Consider the following 23477-nt stretch of genomic DNA (forward strand, 5'->3'; position numbering starts at 1 on the left):
ATGGGCGATGGGGGCGCCGAGCGCGTCGGCGGCCCCCCGCGCCCGGCTGAGGACTCGAGGGCTGAAGCCCCGGGCCGAAGCCCTAGGGAAGTTGCTGGGACCTCGGCCTCCTGCCCTGCGAGCTCAGGGGCGGGCAGCGCCGGCTGCGACGGGCAGTCCCGGCTCAGAGAGACTGACCACTGCCGCCGCATCCTGGTTCGAGGTAAGAGGACAGCTCCCACTTTAGCCCGCAGCACCCCCAACCGACCCCGACTTTGTCCCCGACTTTCCTGCGGCCGCCGCCTCCCAACTCACACTTTCATTTAGTTAGTCGCGATTCAGGCGTTCGTTCAGCAAATGCTATTTTGCGGGTCCATTGTGTGCTGGACGTTGAGCTGAGTACGGGGGACAAAGCGGCGACCGCGACCGAACACGTCGGCATTTTACGGCTTCTCAGATCGGCCCTGCGCTCTGGGCTCGTCCCAGCCGCTCACGGTGGCTGGGCTGCGGTAGTAGGGACGCTGGGTGCGGACAGCCGGGTCCCCGCCCTGCCTCTCTTCGCGGGTGCGGACAAAAGCGTCGGAGCGTTCGCGAGGTCGGGGCCTGGAGGGACCCGCGCCCCGCGCTGCGGAAGGAAAAGGCCAGACTCCAGCAGGCGGCCTTGGTCCCTCCTCGCCTCCCGCTCAGCCCGGTTTCCACCCCCGGCCACGAGACCGCACCAGCCGGACATCCCAGCTCTAGGGTGCCGGCCGACCCCCCCCCACGCCCCCCAGCCCGCGCTTCGCGACACTTTCGGTTCCCTTTTGCCGCGGCCCCCAGGGCCTCTAGTTCCGCGCGGCCTTCTAGCCTGGCCCTTCACGTCGCTCGGTCCTCCGCTCCCTCCTCTTGCTGCCTGGCTGTTCCTCCCCGCCGAGCTCCCCAGCGCAGCGCTCTCTTGCGAGCGCGTCGGGTCTGCGCCGCGTGCCCAGCTCCGCCTGGTACCTGCCGCTCGAGTTGAGGCTCCCTGGACCCCAACGCCAGGGTTGAGCGCAGCGCTGGGCTCGACTTTCCTAAGGTCCCGGCTTTGCCTAGAGAGGTGGGGGGAGAAAGGGGATTGCGGGCTCTTGTTCCCAGCTTCCTAGGCCCGAGTTCTGTTTCCCACACCGTGCCGAAGCCCGGAGACCCGAGACCCGCTCGCAGAAGGCGCCACTCCGGGGTAAGGATTCGCTGGCCTCCCAACTGACTTCCCGGGTTTCCTCGCGCTGGCTTTTTCCTGCTGATGCTTTCCGAGCGCCGGTCCCGGGAGCCCAAGGACCTCAGGAATCGACCGACCAGAACTAATTTCCTCGGCCTTCGACTGGCCAAGGGGAGCCAGCCTGACGCCGGTTTGCGGTCTCTCCAGCGTGAGGATGCCCACTTTGTCCCACACACGGACTTGGGATACCCAGGCCTGGTCTGCACGGCCTCCCCGCAGCCGCTAGGTGTGGGTGGCCTCTGGGGGTTGGCGAAGGGGCTTGGGTAGAACATGGAGGCAGCCCAAGGGGGAGGCTACTGGTGACCGGCTGGCACACACTTGCAGGTATCTTGGTGTTTGGGAAATACTCGTGCCAGGTGTGGTCATCCAAAATGGGGCACCCACCAATGTTCTGAGGGTAGGTTTGCGTCCAGGCAGTTACAAAACAAGGCGTGTGGATGTTCTGGCCAGCAGGTACTCAAGTAGGTGTGTAGACCTATTGGGCAATTCCCAGGTGTCCTGGGTGTGAGGGGCTAGTGAACAGATTTTCTTAAGAAAGAAAATTTACAGAAAAGAGCTTTACAGAAATGGGAAAATCTGCCCTTCAAACCACATTCCCAGATTAAGCACCTAATCCCTGCCTGTGACCACATTCCTTCTCCACCTCACATCCCTTCTGTAACTGGGCATTTCCTTCTCTCTGGACACTTGTGACTTCTGTGCCCACCTAGTGACCTCTCCATGCTACTAACTCTGCATGTAGGAAAAATTTTGAATGATTAAAATAAATTTATTAATTAATAGCTAAATAACTCTCAAACATCTACTCATAGAATCTATGAGTGAAATTAACCAGTCATCTATCCTGTAGGGCAGGACCACCTATGCTGGTAGCAATACATAGCCAGGTAGAGATGGACCCCCAGCCGTGAGCAAGGCAGTATGCATTCATTGTTAGAAGGTGTGTTTTTATAAACGCACTTACAGACTGCACACACGTACAGGCAATGCTATTGCATTTGATGATGTAATTAGAAATATTAACTATAAAGCATGGAGAATATAGCTATGCACCTAAAGGAAATGAAAAGTAGACAGAACCATCATATCCCATGTATCGACATGGAGGCTTTGACAGTCCTGAGATACCCAGGGTTGGCACTACCACTAATTCCTCCTAGCTAGAGACACCTGCATTGCTCCTTTCTGGCCCCACTGACCAGTGAAAGGCCCCATGCTGGTGAAGGGCAGTCTGCAGCACCTTGGCCTCAGGATGACTATCCCTCCAGCATGCCATAAGTGGAAAGCTAATTTTGCCATTGACTCCTGAGGACACATTCTCACAAAGTACTTTTGGAAAAGACATTTGCCATCATAGCAGTTAAATTGCAGGTGAGATGAGGTTCATTCTGGGAAAGAACCTGCTAACTCTGGGTCATTTCCTTCTTCCTGCCCCTTTTCCTCTCTGCACTTGCCTCCTAAGGTCCACACCCCAGATAGCATTCTGTTGGGAGATATCAGATGCACAGGGGAGTAGGAGAAAGTTTAAAGCTTCATTTAAGAGAAATTGGTCTGGAATATCAGCTTACAGACCTTTGAACTTGAATCAGTTTCTTTCTAATTGTGCCTCAATTTCCTCATCTTACCTTGAAGGATGCACTAAGGGCCAGAGCTGATGTCTCTAAAACTACAAACACCCAGAAGGATTTCCATAAAATTTCCATCAAGTGACAGGGAGAGGACCCACAAGCCACTTCTGGGTGGGTGGCATTGGGGCCTTCTTTCACAGAGACCACCTCAGTTCACCCCCTAGTGGGGTAACTTGTCTCCCTTCTGCCCTGAGTCCAAAGGCTGAGCATGTTGTGGGAGGTGGTCAGTCAAGGGGGTCAAGAACCAGCAGACTACCAGGTGAAGCCTTCTCCACCCCCCTGAGGAACCCTTCTTCTGCTAACCACCTAAGCTTCCTGTCTCTATGGCATGCCAGGCAGGGAGCCAGGGAGGCTGACCTTGCTGCATCCTCTGCCTCAAAATGGAGGCTGCTTCTTGTCACGGGGCACAAACATGGTGACGCAGATGACAGGCATGCACACACAACAGGCACCCTGCAAACCCCACTGAGGACATAGTTAGGCCTCTACTGGGACCTTACTACTGCCCCGACACCCTTAGTGCAAGGCCCAGTAGCTGGTGGAGATGGGCATCCTTTTGGTTTGTATTTAGAAAGAATGTGCCAAAGGCTGGCAGATGACAGCAGGAACAGGCCAGCCTTGGCTGTAGCCCCAAGGTGCTGCTGAGGTGCAGTGACTTTCTCTGGTGCCAAGATCCCCACATTTGGAAGAAATCGGACAACTCTTACCCTAAGCCCTCATGATCTATGCTTGCATCTGTATGCTAAGACCCGCTTGATTCCCAAGTAAATGGGAATTAAATTCAACCAGTCGTCAGGATAGAGTCAAGAATGGTCCTCTGCCAGCATTACCCAGTCCAGTAGCTTTTTGGATAATGGATGGCATCAGCCCCTTCTCACTGAGAATGACCCCTGAAAACCCTATTCACACCTCTGGGCTTTGGGTCCCTTGAGGTAGGGCCGCAGAGGCTGTTCTGAGAGCGCTTCCTGTGTAGTGATACCAGCCACTCTCCCTCCCAGGCTCTACATCTCTGGGCCTGAAGCAAAAGGGCCGGTATTGGCAAGGTGCTTGGCAAAACAAATGGCTGCCCACCCACCCACTAGCAGAAATTGTAAAATGCTTCTGTTCTGCTGATGATGCTCCGGGTGGCTGGGGACCCTAGAGGCCACATGGAGGCTGTTCATTTTTGCCCGGAGGACCCACATTCGCATTGCAGGTTATGCAATGCCTATTGTTTTACACCTCCTCCCCTCTGCACTTCCCTAGGAAGCTAACCAGCTACCCAGTGTGTCATCTTTTTGTACATTGCTTTCATTTTCTGAGAACAGTGGGACATTGGCGGTTCCATGCATGTTCACGAGATTTCTGTGGCAGGGAGAGGGTGCTCGTGTACCCTTCCTGCGGCATATGCACACAACTGCAGTCTGGAGCTTTCAGATACCCACCAGCTCCTGTGGCTGACTGGTGGGGCTGGGAAGGTGAGTGCTTCCGAGGCTGCAACAGTGAGCAGGGGACATCACTGTTTTTTGTTCCCGGGCTTGGGGCTTGTGTATCAAAAGATGTCAGGCATCTGTAGATCCTGTTGGCTCCAACCGTTTCCTCTGTGACCTGCATCTCCAGTCTGGGGTGGTATTTTCCATGTTTGCTGTATTTCTTTCATATCTATTTTAATGGTGGGGGAGAGGGGTATGATACACATGAATTTAGCCTTCTTTTTCATGTTTGACTAATACAAAGATTGGGGTGACTCTCCTTGGAGAGTGGGTAGAGGTTATTGGCAGGGCACCCCTCCTGGTTCTGTAACCCTGTGTGAGACACTAATAAGGGGACATTCATCCAAGTGGGTCTGCCAGAAATCTCCTGTGAGGGTGCTCCAGGCACAGTGCTCCCTCCCACTGCCGCATTAAAACATGAGAAAAATGAGAGAGCAGCTCCGTTTTGTGTTTGTTTCCTTGGTGTTTGGGAGGGAGGTGGGGGGAGGTTCAGCGAGACTGCCCGGTGGCTGCTGATACTAGGTAAGGAGGAGACAGCTCCAGAGCCAGACAGCTGGGTTGTAACGCAGAGGAAGGGGCAGAAGAGAAACACTTTTCCTCTAGAACCTTCTCTCCCTGTTCCCCCAGGGCCTTGACCTTCACTTGCTGGTTAATTCATTTTGCAAACACGATGCGCACCTACTTTGTGCCAGGACCATCAGGTTGGGACGATCAGGTTGGGGTTTCTGGCACTCGGCTTCCCGGTCCAGAGACACTCTCCTGCTTGGCGAACGGCAGGGTTCCTCGCCAGCCCTGCAGCGCAGTCTGGGGTGGCGGGGAGCGTGGGTCTGCTGGTATCTAGACCTCACCCCGACGCCGGACCTCCAGGGCGGTTGTCACCTCCTTCGCTGTATCCGCGCGATCTCCCCAGTTCAGTTATCACATAGTAGGCGCTCAGTAAATATTTACTGAATGAATGAAAGAAGACAAAATAGTCAACATCCCTCATCCGAGGACGGGGCGGCAACGCCCTTCCCGGGAGAACGTCTGCTCCAAGACGACCTCCTTATAGTTTTCAAAACAACACCAGGGTTTTGGAATTTTGTGCGGCCCGAAACGTTGGGAATCACCGAAATAAATAAAGAAAACCTGCAAAGCCTCCAATATGGTTCTTTTACTGGTAGCTGGAGCCCGAGGCCCGGAGTCGCCTCGACCGGACTGGAAACGGGTCGCGGGAGCGCCGCTCCGGGAGGGCCGGGATCTGCGGCTGCCTGGGTGGTCTTTCTCCTTGCAAAGCCAACTAGAGGGTCGAGACAAGTGACAAGATCTGCGGTCCCCGTCCCCGTCCGATTCCAAGCCTCTGGTGGAGGTTCAAATAATCTGGCAGTTTGTTTTGTTTGAACCGGCAGCGCCCACCGACCCGGGGCTGCGCGGAACAGGGGAGAACTGGGGCTGGGGGAGGTCAAGCTGATGTAGACAAGCAGATAGAAGATTTACATTCAAGAAGTATTACACGCTCAGCCTTGGTAAAACACTAAACTGGAAAGGGCTGAAGGCTCCCAGAAATAGCCACCGTTTCCAGTTTGGAGGGTGTCTTTCCAGATTTCCCCACTTGCCCTACAAACATGAACAAAAACGGCCTCGTGCATGGGCCTTTTTTTTCTTTTTTCTTTTTGGCAATTTACCTTTAAAAAATATATAATCGGCAGGGGTGATCTTTTGGGCTCAACCATCTCATACTGTGAGTTAAGTATTCCTTTCGCTGTGGCGAGCGGAATCCTCCCAACCTCTGGAACGCTATTCCTGTTGTTTCCTTGAATGTAAACTCCGTGCAGTGGGGTCCCAAATCACAGGTCTTTGTGCATGCGTCCCCGTGCAGTGGGGATGCAGCTTCAAAGGTTTACACGCATTATACATTTTACATTCCCTGTAAATTTTCTTTAATTTTGAAACAGATCATTTTATATTCAAGCATCAAAATGTAGGAGTAGCAGAGTGAAAAAACTCTTCCATCGCTGTCCTTCATCTCCCACTTCCCACCCATTCAGAGGCTTGTTTTGTTGTTTCTTTCTTTCTTTTTTTTTTTTTTTTTTTTTTTTTTTTTTCTTTCTTTTTTTTTTTTTTTTTTTACTGTTTCTAGTATGTCCTTCAGGATAATTTTCATGCTCTGCTAGTAAATGCAGCTATATTGTTCTCCCCACACCTTACTTTTATTTATTTTTTATCCTTGTAGGTGTCATCTCTATTCTTTCATGCAGCTTGCTATTTTCACTTACCTCTATGTCTTGGGATGTGAGGAAGGTCTTGCCCCTTTTTTTCAGATGCAAAGCATTCTATTTATATGGACTGGGTGGACCTGAATGTCTATTATGTATCCAGTGTCCAATTGGTAGATAAGTATTTATAGTTTGTTTCTTATCTGTTGCTATCTTACAGTGCTGCAAAAATAAACTTTCCTTGGTCATTTCCACAGGGTGTAGGTACATCTGTCAGAAGTATCTGAAAATGGTTTAGTGGGTCAAAGAGTATTTGTGTTTGTAACTGAAAAATGATGGCAAAGTGCCCTTCTTTAGATGGTGCCCCCAGCAGTAGTGCCCAGAAAGAACTTGTTTACCCAAAACTTGGATTGCAGCTCATAATTTTTACCTTAATAGGTATTACCAAACTGTCTTTGGGGGAAGGTGGTGAGCAGTGTTTACTATTTTTGCCCTTTCCCCACATCTGACATTATATATTATGTATCCTTTGAAAATTTTATAGGTCATGAGTAGGACTTTGCTAGCAGTTTCATTATTTCTTTGATTATTACTGAAGCTGAGCGAATGTTCATGTCTGTTGGCTAGCTGTGCTTTTTCTACGATTATCTATTATTTCATTTCCTTTGACCAGTTATAATTTTCAAACATCCCTTTCCTTATTGATCTGTAGAAACTCTGTTGTAGATAGTAATCCACCATATGGGTTGCAATCTTTGGAGTTTATAATTTGCTTTTTAATGTTTATGTGTTTTCAGAAGTATAAAATATCTTCCTAATTGTAAAACCAATTCATGCTGTTTTGATGTCATATAAAAGTAGAATATTCTTCACTTTCCTGCATAATTTATTTCCACTCCCAATATGTAATCTCCCAAAATTTCCCTATTAATTAAAAAATTAACATGTAGTTTCTAAATTACAAAAGTAGAGATTTTTGCAAACTTTTTTTTCACTTAACAAACATTTTTGGGAATCTTTCTATCTAGAACTGCCTCATTCTTCTTAAAAGCTGCATAGTAGCCTAGTAGGCAGACAAAATAACTGATTGGATGGATGATTAGATTGGTGGGTTTTTTCACTATTACGAATAATATTTCAGTCAACCTGTTTGTATTTTAATTTGAAGAGATTTCTTTAAAGTATCATTTATGAACCATTGTGAAAACAGATGAGTTTTTTAATATTAAGGAATTATTAATTTTTTGGTTGTGATAATAGTACAAAGGTAGTTTTTAAAGGAATCTTTAACTTTTTAGCAATATATATAGAACTGTCTATGATCTGGGACTTCCTTAAAACTGCAGGAATGTAGAAAACTAGGATTTTGAGTTTATAATCGTTGAATTCAGGTATAGAAATATCAGAGTTCATGCTACTGTTCTCTCTAATTTCATATAGTTTGAAATTTCTCATAAAATATTTAATATGTAAACATCCTTTCATTTATTCCTAGAATGCATATAATTACATTCCTAGAGGTGAAATATTAAAATGCAAGTAAATGCTCTTAGAATTTGATTGGTATTTCTAAATCTTATGCTAGAAAGTACTAATTTATTCTCCCAGAAACTGCATTAAAATGTGGATTTTCTCCACACCTTTCCAAATCAGGGAATACTCGTCTTTTTCAAGTGAAAGCTTTAAAGTGAAAAACATCTTTTTAATTAGAATTTTCAATTTTCAGTGAAATTAAGTATATTTTCATATTCTTATTTTAGTCTGTCTTCTATGAATTTTTTACTCATGTAATTAGCCATTTCTCCTTTGCTTTTGTAAATATCCAAGAAATTATCTCTTTTTCTGTGGCATGTACTACAAGCATCCCCAGGTCTTCTTTTTCTTATCTTTGTTATGAATTGTTTTCTCAACTCAAATTTAAATGATAATCCCATCTAATGGTCATTCCTATTGTGCTTCTAGATTTTAGTTCTCAATTAGGAAGTTTTTCTTGAAAGCTTAACATATTATATATATTAATATTATATGTATATTTAAATATAATGTTCTTAAAGCTTTTGTTACAAAATGGTTTATTTGAATTTTTCATTTGTTAGTTTGAGTGTTACCAAATTATAAGGATGTGTGCAAAGTAAGAGGAGAGAATGCTCCCTTTTCTGACCTATCGCCACTCCTCAGAGGGGACAGTAGAGACGGGTTCATCCTGCCAGACTTGATCCTACACATGTACAAAGGTACAAACACACACACGCACACGGTTTAGCTTTATTTTTTGTTTCGTATACAAATGAGTTTATGCTTACTTGCTGTTGTAATGCTGCATACAACAGACGTGTACCCTGGCAGGTACATGGAAACCTAGCTCGACTTTGTCAACATCTGCACAGTAACTGAAGACATGGCGAGCCTGTGATTCTGTTGACAATATTTTGACTGATAAATATCCAGCTTTTTCCTTTTTTTCTCTCTTACAAACTGTGCTACAAATATTGCTTCTGTCTTTATCAAAGCATGCCAATATTTCTCTGGGGTAGAAATCTCTCAAATTTCTGGGACAAAGGAACTATGCTTTTTTTTTTTTTTAAGTAGCAAGGCATTGGTAAATTGTCCTCTTAAAACCTTATTTATATTAATTACATTACATTAAAATACATTAATTTATATATATTTTTTAAAGATTTATTTATTTGTACATACAGAACTGGGGTACAGGCCAGAGGCTCAGGGGCAGCGAGAGGCTTCACGAGAGACAGAGTGGGGGGACAGAGCAGGCCGGCTGACGAGGTACACTGCTGAGGGGATCAGTAGGCAGTTCAGGAGAGGCCTGCCCGGCCATGTGGGTCACCTCCGGGGTAGTCGGAGATGGAACTCACGCTGAAGTGGCTTTAGCTTCTTAGTGCTGCGCTTTAACCTGCTGCGCCACCAGGGAGGGCTCAGTTTATACTCTTACTAGCACAGTTTGAGAAATCTTTTTTGTTTCACCTTTGCCAGTGCAATTTTCCCAGTCTAATAGAGGAAATCTGACCTCTCAAAAATTAATTGTACCTCATTGCCGTTCAGTTTTCATTTTCTCTGGTTCTCCCTGAACTTGAACTAATAAAGTCATTTGTATTTCTTCTCTGAATAACCTTCATGTAATTTGTTCCCCTTCCCACTGAATTGCTGGACTCTATTCTAGGATCTACAGAGGTTTTGTGTATATTAGACATTAAGACTCAATTATGCATTTATTCTGAATATTTTCTTCCAAACTGTCACTTGGCTTTTTTTTTTTTTAAGATTTATTTATTTATGCATACAGAACTGGGCTATATGCCAGAGGTGTAGGGGAGTGAGAAGATTCACCAGAGACAGAGAGGGGAGCAGAACAAGCAGAAACATCTGAAACACACTGCTGAGGAGAGCAGCTGGTGGTCAGGAGAGGTCTGCCATACCATGTGGGTCACCTCCCTGGCTGGGGACCCAAATTCCTGCTGCCGTGGCTGCAATAGCTTCACAGTGCTGTGCTATAACCTGTGGTGCCACCAGGGAGGGCCCTCAAGCTGTCACTTGTCTTTTAATTGCCTTACCCTGAAGGAGCTTTTAATTCTAAGTACTCAAATCTTTGCTTATTTGCCTTTTTTTAAATGTGGTATTTGCTTCAATATTTTAGAGCTTTATTTTTTTACATTAAAAATTTTCACCCATCTTATGTTTATTTTTGCATACAGTGTAACATTATTTTATTTCAACTAAGGAGCTAATTGTCCAGAAGTCATGGCTCGGATAATCCTGTCTTACTTGCAACCAATTTGAGATGTCACCTTTATAAGATGCCAGATCCTCATAACATGCATAAGTCTCCTTCATGACTCAGTCAGCATCACCATTTTAGATGCTGTCGAATTGTAGTATATTTTGCTGCTTGGCAATATAAGTATTACCACCTCATTCTTCAACACTTTTTCCTTAATTATCCTCCATTTTCACTTTTCCCAATAAACTTGAGAATGAATAGTTCATAAAGGATTGCTATAGTGATCACATACTTTTAGTTAAGGGCAGAAAGGATTTTGTCAGGTTTAAAAGATAAACCAATAATGTATGACTTTTCACTTCACATCCTCACTAGCTTTGACACCTTTATTAGTTTTTATCTTAGCTATTCTAATAGATGTTTCTCTGGGTTTTTATTGGCTTGTTTATTATTGAGTTTTGGTTATTTGAAGATCAGTGTTATCACTATTCCTTTTCTGTTGTTGGTATTTTCCCATATCCATCATTACCTTACGCATTAGTTCTTTAATTTTAATATTATCTGTCTTTCTCCTAGGAACAGGGACTATTTTTTTAAAGATTTATTCACTTTTGTATACACAAGCTGGAGTACAGACCAGAGGTGCGGGGGGTGAGAGGATTCACGAGAGACAAAGTGGGGAGCAGAATAGGCGGATTGATTGAAATACACTGCTGAGGGGAGCAGCAGGTTGGTAAGGAGAGGTCTGCCGTGCCATGTGGGTCAGCTTCCTGGCCTGGGATGGAACTCATGCTGCAGTGGCTGCAGAAAGTTTCATAGTGCTGAGACTTAACCCCTTGCATCACCAGGGAGGCCTGGGACTTTGTTCATTTCGCTATCTGTAGAAGCTAGAACAGTACTTGGCACACAGTAGTTACTAAATAAATGTTGAATGACTAAATATATACAATGGTTTTATTTACATAAATGGGGTAATAAACATTTTATATCAGTTTTTCACGTAAGGTCAATTCAAACAGATATTGTCTCATTTTTTAATTGTGACATAGTATTTTATAAAATATGAATGGTGTGAGTGTACCATAATGTGTCCAGCCATCTCCCTGTGGGAAACATAGAGGATGCTTTCATATTTTCAATATTTTGAACAATCTATCAGCAGGTTATCTATCCACATGTGTACCTTGGAACACATGACTCTGCTTTCTGGATCAATACCTACTAAAGTTACTGGGGTATTAGCAAATGTGGTCTCAAATAGTTGTGACAATTTGTGGTCTACCAACAGTGAATGGGAGTGTGGGTTCCCCCACAGTGCATCATTACTTTATTAGTCATCTATTAATATTCTTCCAGTCTTTTGGGAGATAAATGATAAATGTTGCTTGAACTTGCATTATCCTGACTACTGTGGTATTGTGCTTGTCTTTTAATGGTTATTGGCCATTTGGATTTCTTTTCTATGAGTGGACCAGATAAATTACTTCATCATTTATTTTACTAGACTATTTCTCTTAAAAAAATCATTTATTTATATTTGCATATTACAAATTCTGGATATTATTTCTTTGCTTTTTTAAAAAGCATTTTCTTGTGTATTTTTGGTTTTGGTGCTCTTGTCACAGAAAAATTTTTATCTTTAATAGAGCCAGATAACCTCTTTGTCTCCTTTGTGGTTCCTGTTTTATGTCATGCTTAGAAAGTTCTTCCAACCTCAGAACTGTAAAAATACCCTCCTATATTTTTTTAATGGTTTTATTATTTTATAGCATATGACTTGCTCTCTACTCAGTTTGAAGTGCATTTGTGATTTATGGTGTGAGACAGGAATTAATTTAATAAGAATATAGAATAGACCTTAAAATATTCATAATGTATCACTGCAAGGAAAAATTCAAGTTTTATCAGAACTAAGTTATAGATTGAGGTAGTAGAAACAGATGACAGAAATTTTTTTTTAAGGTTATTTATTTGTGCATACAGAACTGGGGTACAGGCCAGAGGCTCAGGGGTGGCAAGAGGCTTCACCAGAGACAGAGTGGGGAGCAGAACAGGCAGACAGACGAAGCATACTGCTGAGGGGAGCAAGGGTGGGTCAGAAGTCTGCAGCGCCATGTGCTCACCTCTGGGGCAGGTGTGGATCGAACTCATGCAGAAGTGGCTTAAGCTTCTTAGTGCTGTGCTTTAACCCACTGTGCCACCAGGGAGGGTCTGTTTTGTTTTTTTAAACTCTAATACTTGGCTTGTTTAAAATGTAAAAATTAATTAAATGCTTTTGAAAGGACACAGGAAGCTACAATATCTATCTATATTTTTTAAAGATTTATTTATTTATTCATACAGAACTGGAGTACAGGCCAGTGATGCGGAGGGTGAGAGGGTTCACCAGGAACAGACTGGGGAGCAGAACAGGCAGATCAACGAAGTACACTGCTGAGGGGAGCAGCGGGCGGGTCAGGAGAGGTCTGCCGTGCTATGTGGTCACCTCTGGGGCAGGCAGGGATCGAACTCATGCAGAAATGGCTTAAGCTTCTTAGTGCAGTGCTTTAACCCGCTGCGCCAGCAGGGAGGGCCCTACAATATCTATATTTTAAGCAAACTCTACTAAAAGTTAACTAAACAAGGTGAACAAAGTCATTCCTTATTCATTTGTTCACTCATTTATTAACATTGCAATACCATTCCTTTTCATGCTGAGCTGTATCCCCGAGTACAGTTGTACCAGTTTGTTTGACCATTCAGCTATTGAAGGACCTCAGGATTTGGGGTATTATAAATAACGCTTCTATGAACATTTGTATACATGAAAATGCTATGGACTCATTTCTCTAGGCAGCATGCCCTGGAGCACAGCCACTGGGTTCCATGGTAAACTGTTGTTTAACTCTTTGAGAAACTACCAGGCCATTTCCAAAGAGGCTGTGCCATTTTCCACTCCCACCAGCAATGTATGACATCTCTCACTTCTCCACATCTTCACCAGCCTTTGACACCCTCAGTAATTTTAATTTTAGTTTTTCCTATAGATGTGTCTCAGGGTTTTCGTTTGCCTTTTCTCAATGACTGGAGACGTGGAACATCTTCTCATGTGCTCATTTGTATGGTCAGAAGTTTCTCTTCTGACAAGGTTCTCGCCTCCCCTGACCTTCTGACAAGGTTCTCGCCTCCCCTGACTCTGAGACAGAGACTGACCTTGATTGCTCCCTGAGCCTGGGTTCTCTTCTCAACCAAAAGGAAATGGGAAGGGGCATTACAGTTTGATCTCAGTGGTTAGGACACCAGCTCAAAGCCTCAGGTAGATTCTAGGGACTTATGAGGGAGAGGAGATGAAGCTTCGGACCCTCGAGACACCCACCTCCCTTCTACGAGTCCACATTCTTCAGGACACTTCCATAGGATCAATGCCTTTGGAGAGGAAGTCACTTGGGTGTCATGAAGTTCTGAGACTAGTTTCACACTTGGAAATTGTGTCCCACTCATAAGAGGGTCGCAAATATTACCCCACCTTTTTGCATCGCGGAAGGCACTGGAGGTGGGGAAGCTTGTGTTGACCTCAAAGGCCTATTGGGTCCCAACATCCAGGAGCAGATCCTCTTTGACTTTCTCTACACATGGCCTCGAGAGACCAGTCCCATAAAAGGAGAGTCAGCTCTGAGCAGGGACCATATCCCCAGCCCAAATCCACCTTCTCCCTGAGGACTGGCTTGGAGGTGAAGGTGCTAGAGGAACTCTGAGATCAGAGGCAGGACCTGTGAGCCAGGGGGCCCTGGGAAGCTGGGTGCACTTTGGAGAAGTGAGCAGGAGCCAGGAAGCACTGTCTCATAACTCACAGGAGGGGGATCTGGAGGTCTGCTCTAGAGCTGGGATGCAAATGTAGGACGGCAGCCTCCCAGCAGATAATACATCCCCAAGGCAGCTCCTTTCCTGCATCTTCGAGGCCAGTGATGAGCCTCTCCGTCCTGAAGATCTCATTTTCTACCCATAAGCAAAGTCATCTTAATTAAAATATGTCAAATGATTCATTAAAATTAGTAAATAATAGTATTGATTAAGTGTAATTAGGGCGTTTCTAGAGCTTATTGAACACCCGTGTGACCTTGGGTGAGTTACTTAAAATGTGTTCCTCCATTTTCTCATGTGTAAAATGTGCAAAATATTAGCTCCGACATCGTTGAGATATGAGAGGGCTCAAGAGCTTATAACAGTGTCTGAGCCAGAGCAAGCAGAGAAGACAGCTATTACTCTGATTAAAATCTGAGCAGCAATGGCCTCTAATGCCTGTGGCCACATTGCAAACTGCAAATGTGCGCGCCCCCTTGAGGGCCCTGGAATTCCTGCACCCTAGAAGGGGGTTGTGCTTGGTCAAGGCTATCTTCAATCTGTAACTTTTCTTATGTTTTTCATGCCATCTCCCATCCCTCCCAATCGAGTTGGTAAATTCTCTATTGATACTGTTATTTATAGATAATGGTAATTACTGTTTATTTCTTATTCATTATTTATTATGATTGATATTGTGTATGGGGAGTGGTTTGGAAAATCCTACAGTATGATGTTGCATATTTCCATATTCTAATTGTTGACATAATGTTTTCTAATAGCTAGACGTCAAGTCATAAGTGTGCATGTTTCAAATATGGAAGTGTGTGTGTGTATAAACTCCCTTCAAAAAACTACTTCAATTTTGCTGAAAACTTTTTTGCAGTTTCTGATTTCTTTAAGTGGGACTGTGGGGAACGTGAGCTACTGTTTTCATCCTCTCTTAAGTAGGCTTCCAAAGAAGGGATGCCCTGAGCATGGAAGACTTTCAAGGGAGGGTTGCCTGCTGTTCAGGACTATTACATGGGGTGTAGCAGAGCACCCTGCTGGAAAGCTCCCCAACAACCTAAAGGAAATGGCCTTTGGCGTTCCTCCTGGGGGGCCCTTCTCCCCAATTCACTCTGTACCCCACACCAGCTAGCCTCTCTGTGAACCCCAGGATGGTCTGTGGTCATGTGCCCCACCCCCCAACACACACACGTGCACACACACGGGGCTTAGGAACTCTGAACATCACCTTCTCTAAGCTTTATCCGATTGATTATACCAATTTCTAACCTCTCCTCTGCACTTGAGAACCCAGTATATCTCCAGTTGTTCTTTGTTCCACTGACTGCCAGAGCAGATTCCTGGCATGGCCCAGGCCATGAAGGTAGAGCTGGCATTTGCACTAAGGCATAAATGTGCAATATTTGCGCCACATACTCCACGGGGTGATCAGGCAAGGCCCAGAGAGGGTGAACAACACGACCCATCAGGCCGATGCCCGTGAGATGCAGAGCCTCGTAGAAAGACCCTTATTGTAGCCTAACTTCTTGACAAGTGAGCTCACCTGCCTCATTTCATGGTCTCTGCAGACTCCAAAGGCACCATCCGCGAGATTGTCCTGCCCAAGGGCCTCGACCTGGACCGGCCCAAGCGCACCCGCACGTCCTTCACAGCCCAGCAGCTGTACCGCCTGGAGATGGAGTTCCAGCGCTGCCAGTACGTGGTGGGCCGTGAGCGCACTGAGCTGGCCCGCCAGCTCAGCCTCTCTGAGACCCAGGTAAAGGGCCAGGCCTCTCCCCCCTTCCCTGGGCCCTAGAAACCTCTGGGGTTGTGGGCCCAACAGAGGTGGAGAGTGGGCCCTATGTCCAGACTCATCAGGCACTTTGGGTAGATAATGGAAAAAGATGGATGAAGCAGGAGGGAGGGGAATTCCAGTTATAGGATGTGGCTCAGAGGTCTGAGGGAACCTGCAGGGATGGGGGTGAGGGAGGAGGGTTGGCTTGCTGGGAACCAACATTAGGGGAGAGACTAGACATTACAAAATGGGTTGAAGACCTCATTTCCCCAATCTGGGCATCTTCCCACCCTCCGTCATGTTCCCTTCATCCTCATGTGCCTCAGAACCTCTTGTCAGAGAGAAGGGGCCTGATACCCCTGTACCTGGGAACTGCTTAACAATTGTATACTTGAAGGAATAACTTTTAGGAACTCAACACCTGCTCTGTGTGAATGAGACACTGCAAGCTGACAACAGAGTTGATGATGACAATAACATTCACATGCATGGGGTTGCCGGAGAGCATTCCTCTCATGCCTGCTACCTCCTTCCCTTGGCACCGTGGTCGAGTGGAGTCATGGTGGGGGCCTGCAGTGAGTGCTGCTGTCCTGGGGGCACTGCCATCTCCTCAGGACCTGTTTCTTCCAACTGCCCTTCTAGAGCTCCAAACAGCACAGCAGAGGGCCTAAGACCCTGAGCCCTTTCCAGCTGGACTGGAAAGCCAGACTGTGCTCAGAGAGCCCCCAACCCCCTTTCTATCTCTTGCATCTCCTCAATCCCTGGCATAGTGACTGGGCAAGGCCAGAGCTCCTGGGGTAAATCAGGAAGATGTCCTCAAACCCTGAAGTCTAGCTGTGGCATGAGGTAATTGGCACTGTTGTCATCTAGAGCTACAGCATCGGGACAAGATGGAGGCTGTTAGCAGCCACTGCCATGGGTGGGGTGTAGTGTGGGAGATATGGGCAGAGAGATGTGCACGGATCTGAGATGTATCTCATTCGGAGGTAGAACCTACCAGGACTTGCTCATGGATCACGTGCACAGGGCAAGGGAAAGATGTGTGTCTGGGCCTGACCAACTGGGTGAGTGATGAGAGATGGCAAACAGTCCTCCTCGAGTGGAGAAAGTCAGGGCGGACAGGATAGTGGGAGAGAAATATAGAGTTTTGTTTTCAGTCATTTCAGTCTGATCCAAAAGAGATGTCAAGAAGGCGATCAAGTATTTCTTCAGGCAATGCTGAAGAACTCGTGTCCTGGGGGCCAAGCGGGTATTTACCCTTGTTTTCCCAGCACCTGGAAATGCTGGCATGCATTGGACGCTTGTCATTTGTGGGTTGTATGAAAGAATGACCAGACTACCAGGTCAGAGGGGAAAATAAGAAAAGAATAGTAACTGGGGAGGAAAGGAAGGAGAGAGCCTGGCTCCAGAAGCCTGCGTCGCCTGGTCTAGGGGGTTTTTCCAGGGCCAGATGGCTAATGCCAGGCCCAGGATGGACAGGATCACCACTTAGGTGGCTAAGAGTAGCCCTGGCCCTTCAGCAACCCACTGCCTCTGCCCAGATTGCTTCTTCTAGAGCAGTGGAATGGGGGTGACTGCTGGCCCAGGTTTCAAACACCAGGGTCATCCTGGATACGGTTAACTTTCACCCCGATTTAGTTTGTATCTATGGTCTACTGAATATTAACATCGTGTCCAAGTCAACAGTAGGTCCTAGAATTTAATGCTGACTCTGGCTGGAACATGGTGGTGGATGATCTTCCAAAATGTGCCTCCTTGGTCCTGCAGCTGAGCGGAGACCTCACTCAGCCTGGGTGATAGCCATGGGTCACCGTGTGGGTCACAGTGTGGTCCAGGAGGGACAATGGGTAAAACCACCAGCCTTCCAAGGGACCCTGGAGAGGAGGAGGCAAGACCAGGCTGCCGGGAGAATGCAGAGGGCGCTGACCAGGAAGCACTCTCGGTCAGGACGGGACCTTGGCCTCCTGGGAGAGGGCAGCTGCACTGACCAGTATCTTTGGCTTAATTAACCCTGAGAAGAGGGTTACCCAGGTGGAAAGGAGGCTTGTTGGAGGAAGGATAAGTTCAGAAGCTCTGGTCTCTCTCAAGTCCTTTGCCCCTTGTTTACTGAGCCTTATGAATGGCTCCTTAAGGAGCATGGGCTTTTTGACGGGAAGTAGACAGCGGTTGTCTTGCTCCACCCTGCAGTTCCAGTTTCCCTTCACAGTGTGCAACACCTGGGCTTTTAAAATGCCAATGCCTCGGCCCCACCCCTAGGAATTCTGATGTCATGGGTTGGGATAGAACATGTCCCTTGTGATTTAGGAAAAATGCCACCCCAGGTAATTCAAAGTGCAGCCAGGGTTGAGATTCCCTAAACTGGCCCATAAGTCCCAGCCAACAGACATGCCTGCCCCTGCTCACCTGCCCTCTGCCTCCTCTCCCTCTTCCAGGCCCACCTTCCTGGAGACTCCCACACGGGGTCTAAACCATTGCAGGCTCTTGTGACTGCCACCTTTGTTCTTCTGGGCCCTCTTTTGCTGGGTGCCACTCTCCACTGGACCCTGGCTCTGTGGGGCAGGGAACTGGACTCCCACGTGACCTCTTCCTGGCAGTAAGCAACTCAAATCTAAGGTGGCCGCCACCATGGGCCATCTGCTACAAGGAGTTCCTTATTCAGTCCTGGAAACAGCTCCCATTTTAAAGATGAAAAGCTGAGAACTGGGAGTTCTAGGTGGGGAGTACCTGACCCAAGGTCCTAAAACCCCAGAAAGGTGGGCACTAACCTGGCAGAGAGTCCAGGAACCTGTCCAGGAGGGGAAGGGGAGCAGCAGGATGCAGAGTACAGCCCCCAAGGGTCTGGTAGTTTCGCTTTGTGGAGCAGACAAATATCAGGATTTTTCTTTCCAGTTGCTTTGTTCAGTCAGACTTGGTTAAACCTGCCTGGACCATCCTTTATTTATATCTCCTTCAGTGTCACCTCTTCAGAGAGGCTGTGCTTGCCACACTTAACAAGATGGTCATCTCCCCTCTTATCTTGCTACCTTTCTCTAAAGCAGGGCCCCCCAAAGTATGGCTCTTGGACTGGTATCTCACAAATTATTATTTATCCATAATAAGTACAGAAATGGAGAATATATGTTTAGAAATATATACAGAATTTTTTTAGTACAGTCAACAACTTGGAGGTTAGGATATTCAACTCCTCACATAGTTAAAAATGTGATTATATCCTTTGAGTCACCCAAGACTTACCCACTAATACCCTCCTATTGACCTGAAGCCTTACCAATGAATGATGAACACTTGTTTTATATATTCCCTGTATTACATAATCCACTCTTAAAATAGAGTAAGCTAGAGAAAAGAAAAGTGCTATTGAGGAAATCATAATGGGGCCTCCCCATGGCTTAGGGGTTACAGTCTCAGCAATACCAAGCTATTGGCAACCACTGTGGCATGAGTTCGAACCCTGGCCAGGGAGGTGACCCACATGGCACAGCATACTTCTCCTGTCTCACCCGCTGCTCCCTTCAGTAAGTGTATTTAAGAGGATCCACCTATTCTGTTCCCCACTATCTCTGGTGAATCCTCTCACCCACCACACCTCTGGCTTGTACCCCAGTTCTTGCTACATGCATAAATAAAAATAAATCCTTATTTTAAAAAAAGAAAGCCATAAGGAACAAGCAATATATTTATACTAGTGAATTGTATTTATCAAGGATGTAAGTTAACAACATAGTCTGTTTATAAGAAAACCCACAAATAAATGACCCTGCACAATTTAAACCCATATTCCAGAATCAATTGAAATTCACTTCAATTATGTTTTACAAAACACAACAGTTTGGATACTTTAAAAGTGGTTCCTTAATACCAGATGGTTTCACTCATATCAGGAGTATAAAGGACCAGAGGGGGGGGGAATAATAATAATGAACAACTATTTACCAGAGACATTTTACAGGGGTGGAGTGGGGAATGGGATCAAAAACAGTCGGGGGAGGGAAATGCACTGGACTATGGTGATGGCACACGGGTGATTTGGTGATAGGAAGACCACAGGGATTACAACTGAGATGGAAAAAGACAAAAAATGATGTAAAAATAAACTATCATAAAAATAAAAAAAGTGGTTCCTTAACCACAAATAACGTGAGAGACACCTCCACAATCCTATCATCACCCGACAGCCGTGTCTACGTGTTTATCTGCTGTTGGTCACCTGTCTCTGCCTCCACACTGTCTACTCCCTACAGCGGGGATTAGATCTGCTTCATTCTTTGCTGATTCCCTGAGCCTAGAACAGCACCTGGCGCATAGTAGACATTCAACGCATATCTGCCGAACGAATGAATGAGTGAGTGGATGAATGAACGAAGTGATCACTCTCGAGTAGATCTTGAAACTCTCTGGTAACTTTTGGTTATTAAAATGATCCCATCCCATTTAAAGGACCAAACTCACATCTTTTTCAAATCTCATCTTCTCCCACTTCCCTACTGAGAACAGCCCAGCTCACCACTGGGAGAGGCTGCAGGGAGGACCCCAGTCTGTGGTCTCCATCACCTCTCCTTGTAAACTCTGAGAGGGTGTGTGATGGGTCTGAATCACCTGCTTCCTCTCCTGGCTACCTCCCCCAGCGTTGGAGGTCAAAGATAGACCTTTTTAAATCACTGGGTACTTTCTAGTGTGAGGAGCATGCGCGTGCGCGCACACACACACACACACACACACACACAGGCTAGAGGTCTTTCGGCAGGCGGTTGCTCCTGCAGTGATGCCCAGCTTCACGGGGTTGCTGGTCTCCCTTAGTTCTTCCATAAGCTAGGGGAACCAGCTAGGCCTCCTCAGCCTTTTCTTGCCAAGCCCTCACAAGTCCCTACTCATCCTGCAGTCACATGCTGGCCCTGCCAGCTGTCAGCCTCCTGACCTCCAGGCCAGGAGGCTATGTGCTCCTGGGGACAGAAGTCTGGGTGCTGCAATGGTGGCACCAGGGACACAGCTCTGCAGATGCTGGGCTGGACAAGGTTTCCTGTTGGCAATTGTCATATTTTGTGCATACATCTGCAGTCCCTACAAGTGATTCTTTCAGGACCTCCTGACTTCTGTGTGAGGGGGTGGGGATGCACCCTCTCTCTCAGACACAGGGTTCCCCATCACCAGGAGGGATCCCAGAAGAGCTAACCCTGGCTTCCCCCAACTGCCCTTCTTCCCAAAGGCTAGGACTCCCAAATGTGGGGGCCAAGTGGCAGGATAGGGCCAGTTTTGCCTCCTCTCAGCGGCCTTGAAAAGGTCTCTGCTTTTCTGTTGAGGACTCTGTTTAGGATGTGGGTGTCGGGCACCCCTCTGTGCCCTGTGTTGAGTGTGTGGCTGCTGGAAGTGTCCCTCAACATCCGGTCACATCCTCTTGCAGTGGAATCGCCTTGAGAAGCCTGGACCTTATAGATAATGGGGTTGGGGGAGGCTGCTGAAAATTTTAAACAGGGAAATGAACAGATGGGTTTAGAGAACTCCCCTCAGGGGAGTGTGGGGGCACCGTGAGGAGGGGACTTAGCTAAGAGTAGAAGGTGTGTGGGCCAAGAGGGGAGCTTCGCTTATCCCTCCAGCGTCATTCTGCCAGTCCATTCCGCATCTTGCCCAGAGTCAGCATAGCAGTGGAGGGGTGCCCATGACTTGGGGGGACAGGGCGCTTTACCGTTCACCCAGAACTTGTGGGAGGTCCTGAATGATGGAGGAATTGCTCTTTTTTCCCTCTCACTCCACTCCTCTGTGCCCCTATGCCCTTCCTCTCCTTTTTCCCAATTCCCTCAACTTTGCTCGGCCGGTCCCTGTCCCTTCCTGACTCCCTTTCCACCCTCTGCCCCAAGGTGAAGGTCTGGTTCCAGAACCGCCGCACCAAGCAGAAGAAAGACCAGAGCAGAGACCTGGAGAAGCGGGCGTCCTCCTCGGCCTCCAAGGCCTTCGCCACCTCCAACATCCTGCGGCTGCTGGAGCAGGGCCAGCTGCTCTCCGTGCCCAGGGCCCCCAGCCTCCTGGCACTGATCCCCGGCCCACTGGGCCTGCCTGCTGACCACAGCGTCACCCCCTTGGGTGACCCGAGGAACTCCTCCCTGCGCCTCAACCTGTTCACCTCGGGCTCGCCCCCACTGCCACCCCTTCCACCAGGCCTCTGCCTTTCCACTGCCCCTCTCCTGGACATGGCCACCGGCTACGAACTGGGCTCCTCAGCCTTTGAGCCCTATAGCCAGCTGGAGCAGAGAGAAGGCAGCCCCTGTGGCGGCAAGAAAGCTAATGCGTAAGCCTCACCCACATGTGACATGGAGCCCCCCCAGCACAGCACCACCCCGCCTCCTGTGCCCCACTGGACTGCCCTGAGCAGACCCCAGGGGAGGGTGGCAGTCCGGTGCCCTGCCTCCCAGCCCCGCTCAGGGACTGACCAGATGGCCCTGGTCCTGCAGCCTGTGTCTGTGTCAGTGTGCGAGCGTGCCTCTCACTGAAATAAAAGGAAACAGATGACGAGAAGGGAAGTGGAGTCCCCAAAGCACCACCACTGCCCCCCAGCCCTCTCCCCCTCTCCTCACTGGCAGGTAACTGGACTGGGTCAGAGGGACCGCTGGGGGCTGGGGGCAGAAGCTGGGACCTTGTTCACAGTTCAGGTGGGGACAGCGAGCCCAGACAAGGGTGGCCAGGCACCTGACTCCCACTCCCACCTGGAGCTCCCATCAGGGCCCCTGCATGCTTCTGCTGGGTAAGCAATGCGTTTTATAAGCTCCTGTTTCCAATCTAAAATGATCTGAGTGAAGGAAACATGAAATCTTGGAGAGGGTGGATGATGAAAGGTGAGAGCAGGACCCAGAAAGCGGAGAAAGGCAGGCATGGGAGGTAAACCAGGCCAGACCCCCGGAGCAGTAGAGGACCCGCCTTCCAATGCAACCACAGAAACAATTAAAAGCTTTTTTTTTTTTTCTCAAGCAAGCCACTTTTATTTCATTATGTATTTTGCAATCCCTGTGGGTTTATAAGAGGTTGCCAAGGTAGTCCAGAGATTCCTGAACCCTGAACCAGTGGCTGAATCTTCTGGAACCCTAGTGTATCAACACCAGGAACTGACCTGGGCACTGTGTGTTGTGGGTGGTTTTAGTGTGTCACCTGGGCGAGATGCCTGGAACCGCTGCTGTAATCAGGAGCGAGAACTGTCATCGCCAGAGATCTCCCTGTGCCTCTCCTGCAGACGCACACCCATGCCACGCGCACTCAAGAGCCGTCTCTGAAAGGCTGGGAATTATAAACAAGGCCCCACAGACCTGGTCTCAGTGTGCAGGGGAGGAGAAAGGGCAAGATTTCCGCTCTGGGGAGAAAAGGGGAGAGGGGTGTACACCTGTCTGCTCTGGGAAACATATCTGGTTTCAGGTTGGCTGCCCTGCTCTGGGAAACACATACTTGGTTTCAAATTGGCTGCCTTTAGTCATTCAGCTGCTCCAACAGACACCAGGCTCCAACAGACATCCATGCTTCCTCTCTTCCCTCTACTGCCCACCCCCTGCCGCAATCCCCCCCTCCCCCCACACACACAAGCCTAAAGATGTGCTTAGAGAGACCCAGAAATCCTAAGGCTGGAATGAGACATGGGGCTGCCCTGGGCAGAT

The 23477-nt window shown here is 47.5% G+C and overlaps 1 protein-coding gene across 1 annotated transcript; it reads left to right on the top strand.

Annotated features, from left to right (window-relative positions):
- Positions 1–22279, top strand: VAX2 (ventral anterior homeobox 2). The gene is made up of 3 exons (XM_004691355.2): positions 1–202; positions 15641–15828; positions 21699–22279. Exons 1-3 carry the CDS (start codon positions 1–3, stop codon positions 22128–22130), a joined length of 822 nt encoding a protein of 273 aa, XP_004691412.1. The 3' UTR covers positions 22131–22279.
- The last annotated feature ends 1198 nt before the right edge of the window (positions 22280–23477 follow it).

Source organism: Condylura cristata, unplaced genomic scaffold, assembly GCF_000260355.1.
Source record: "Condylura cristata isolate star-nosed mole 26May11 unplaced genomic scaffold, ConCri1.0 scaffold00031, whole genome shotgun sequence".
Classification (NCBI taxonomy): domain Eukaryota; kingdom Metazoa; phylum Chordata; class Mammalia; order Eulipotyphla; family Talpidae; genus Condylura; species Condylura cristata.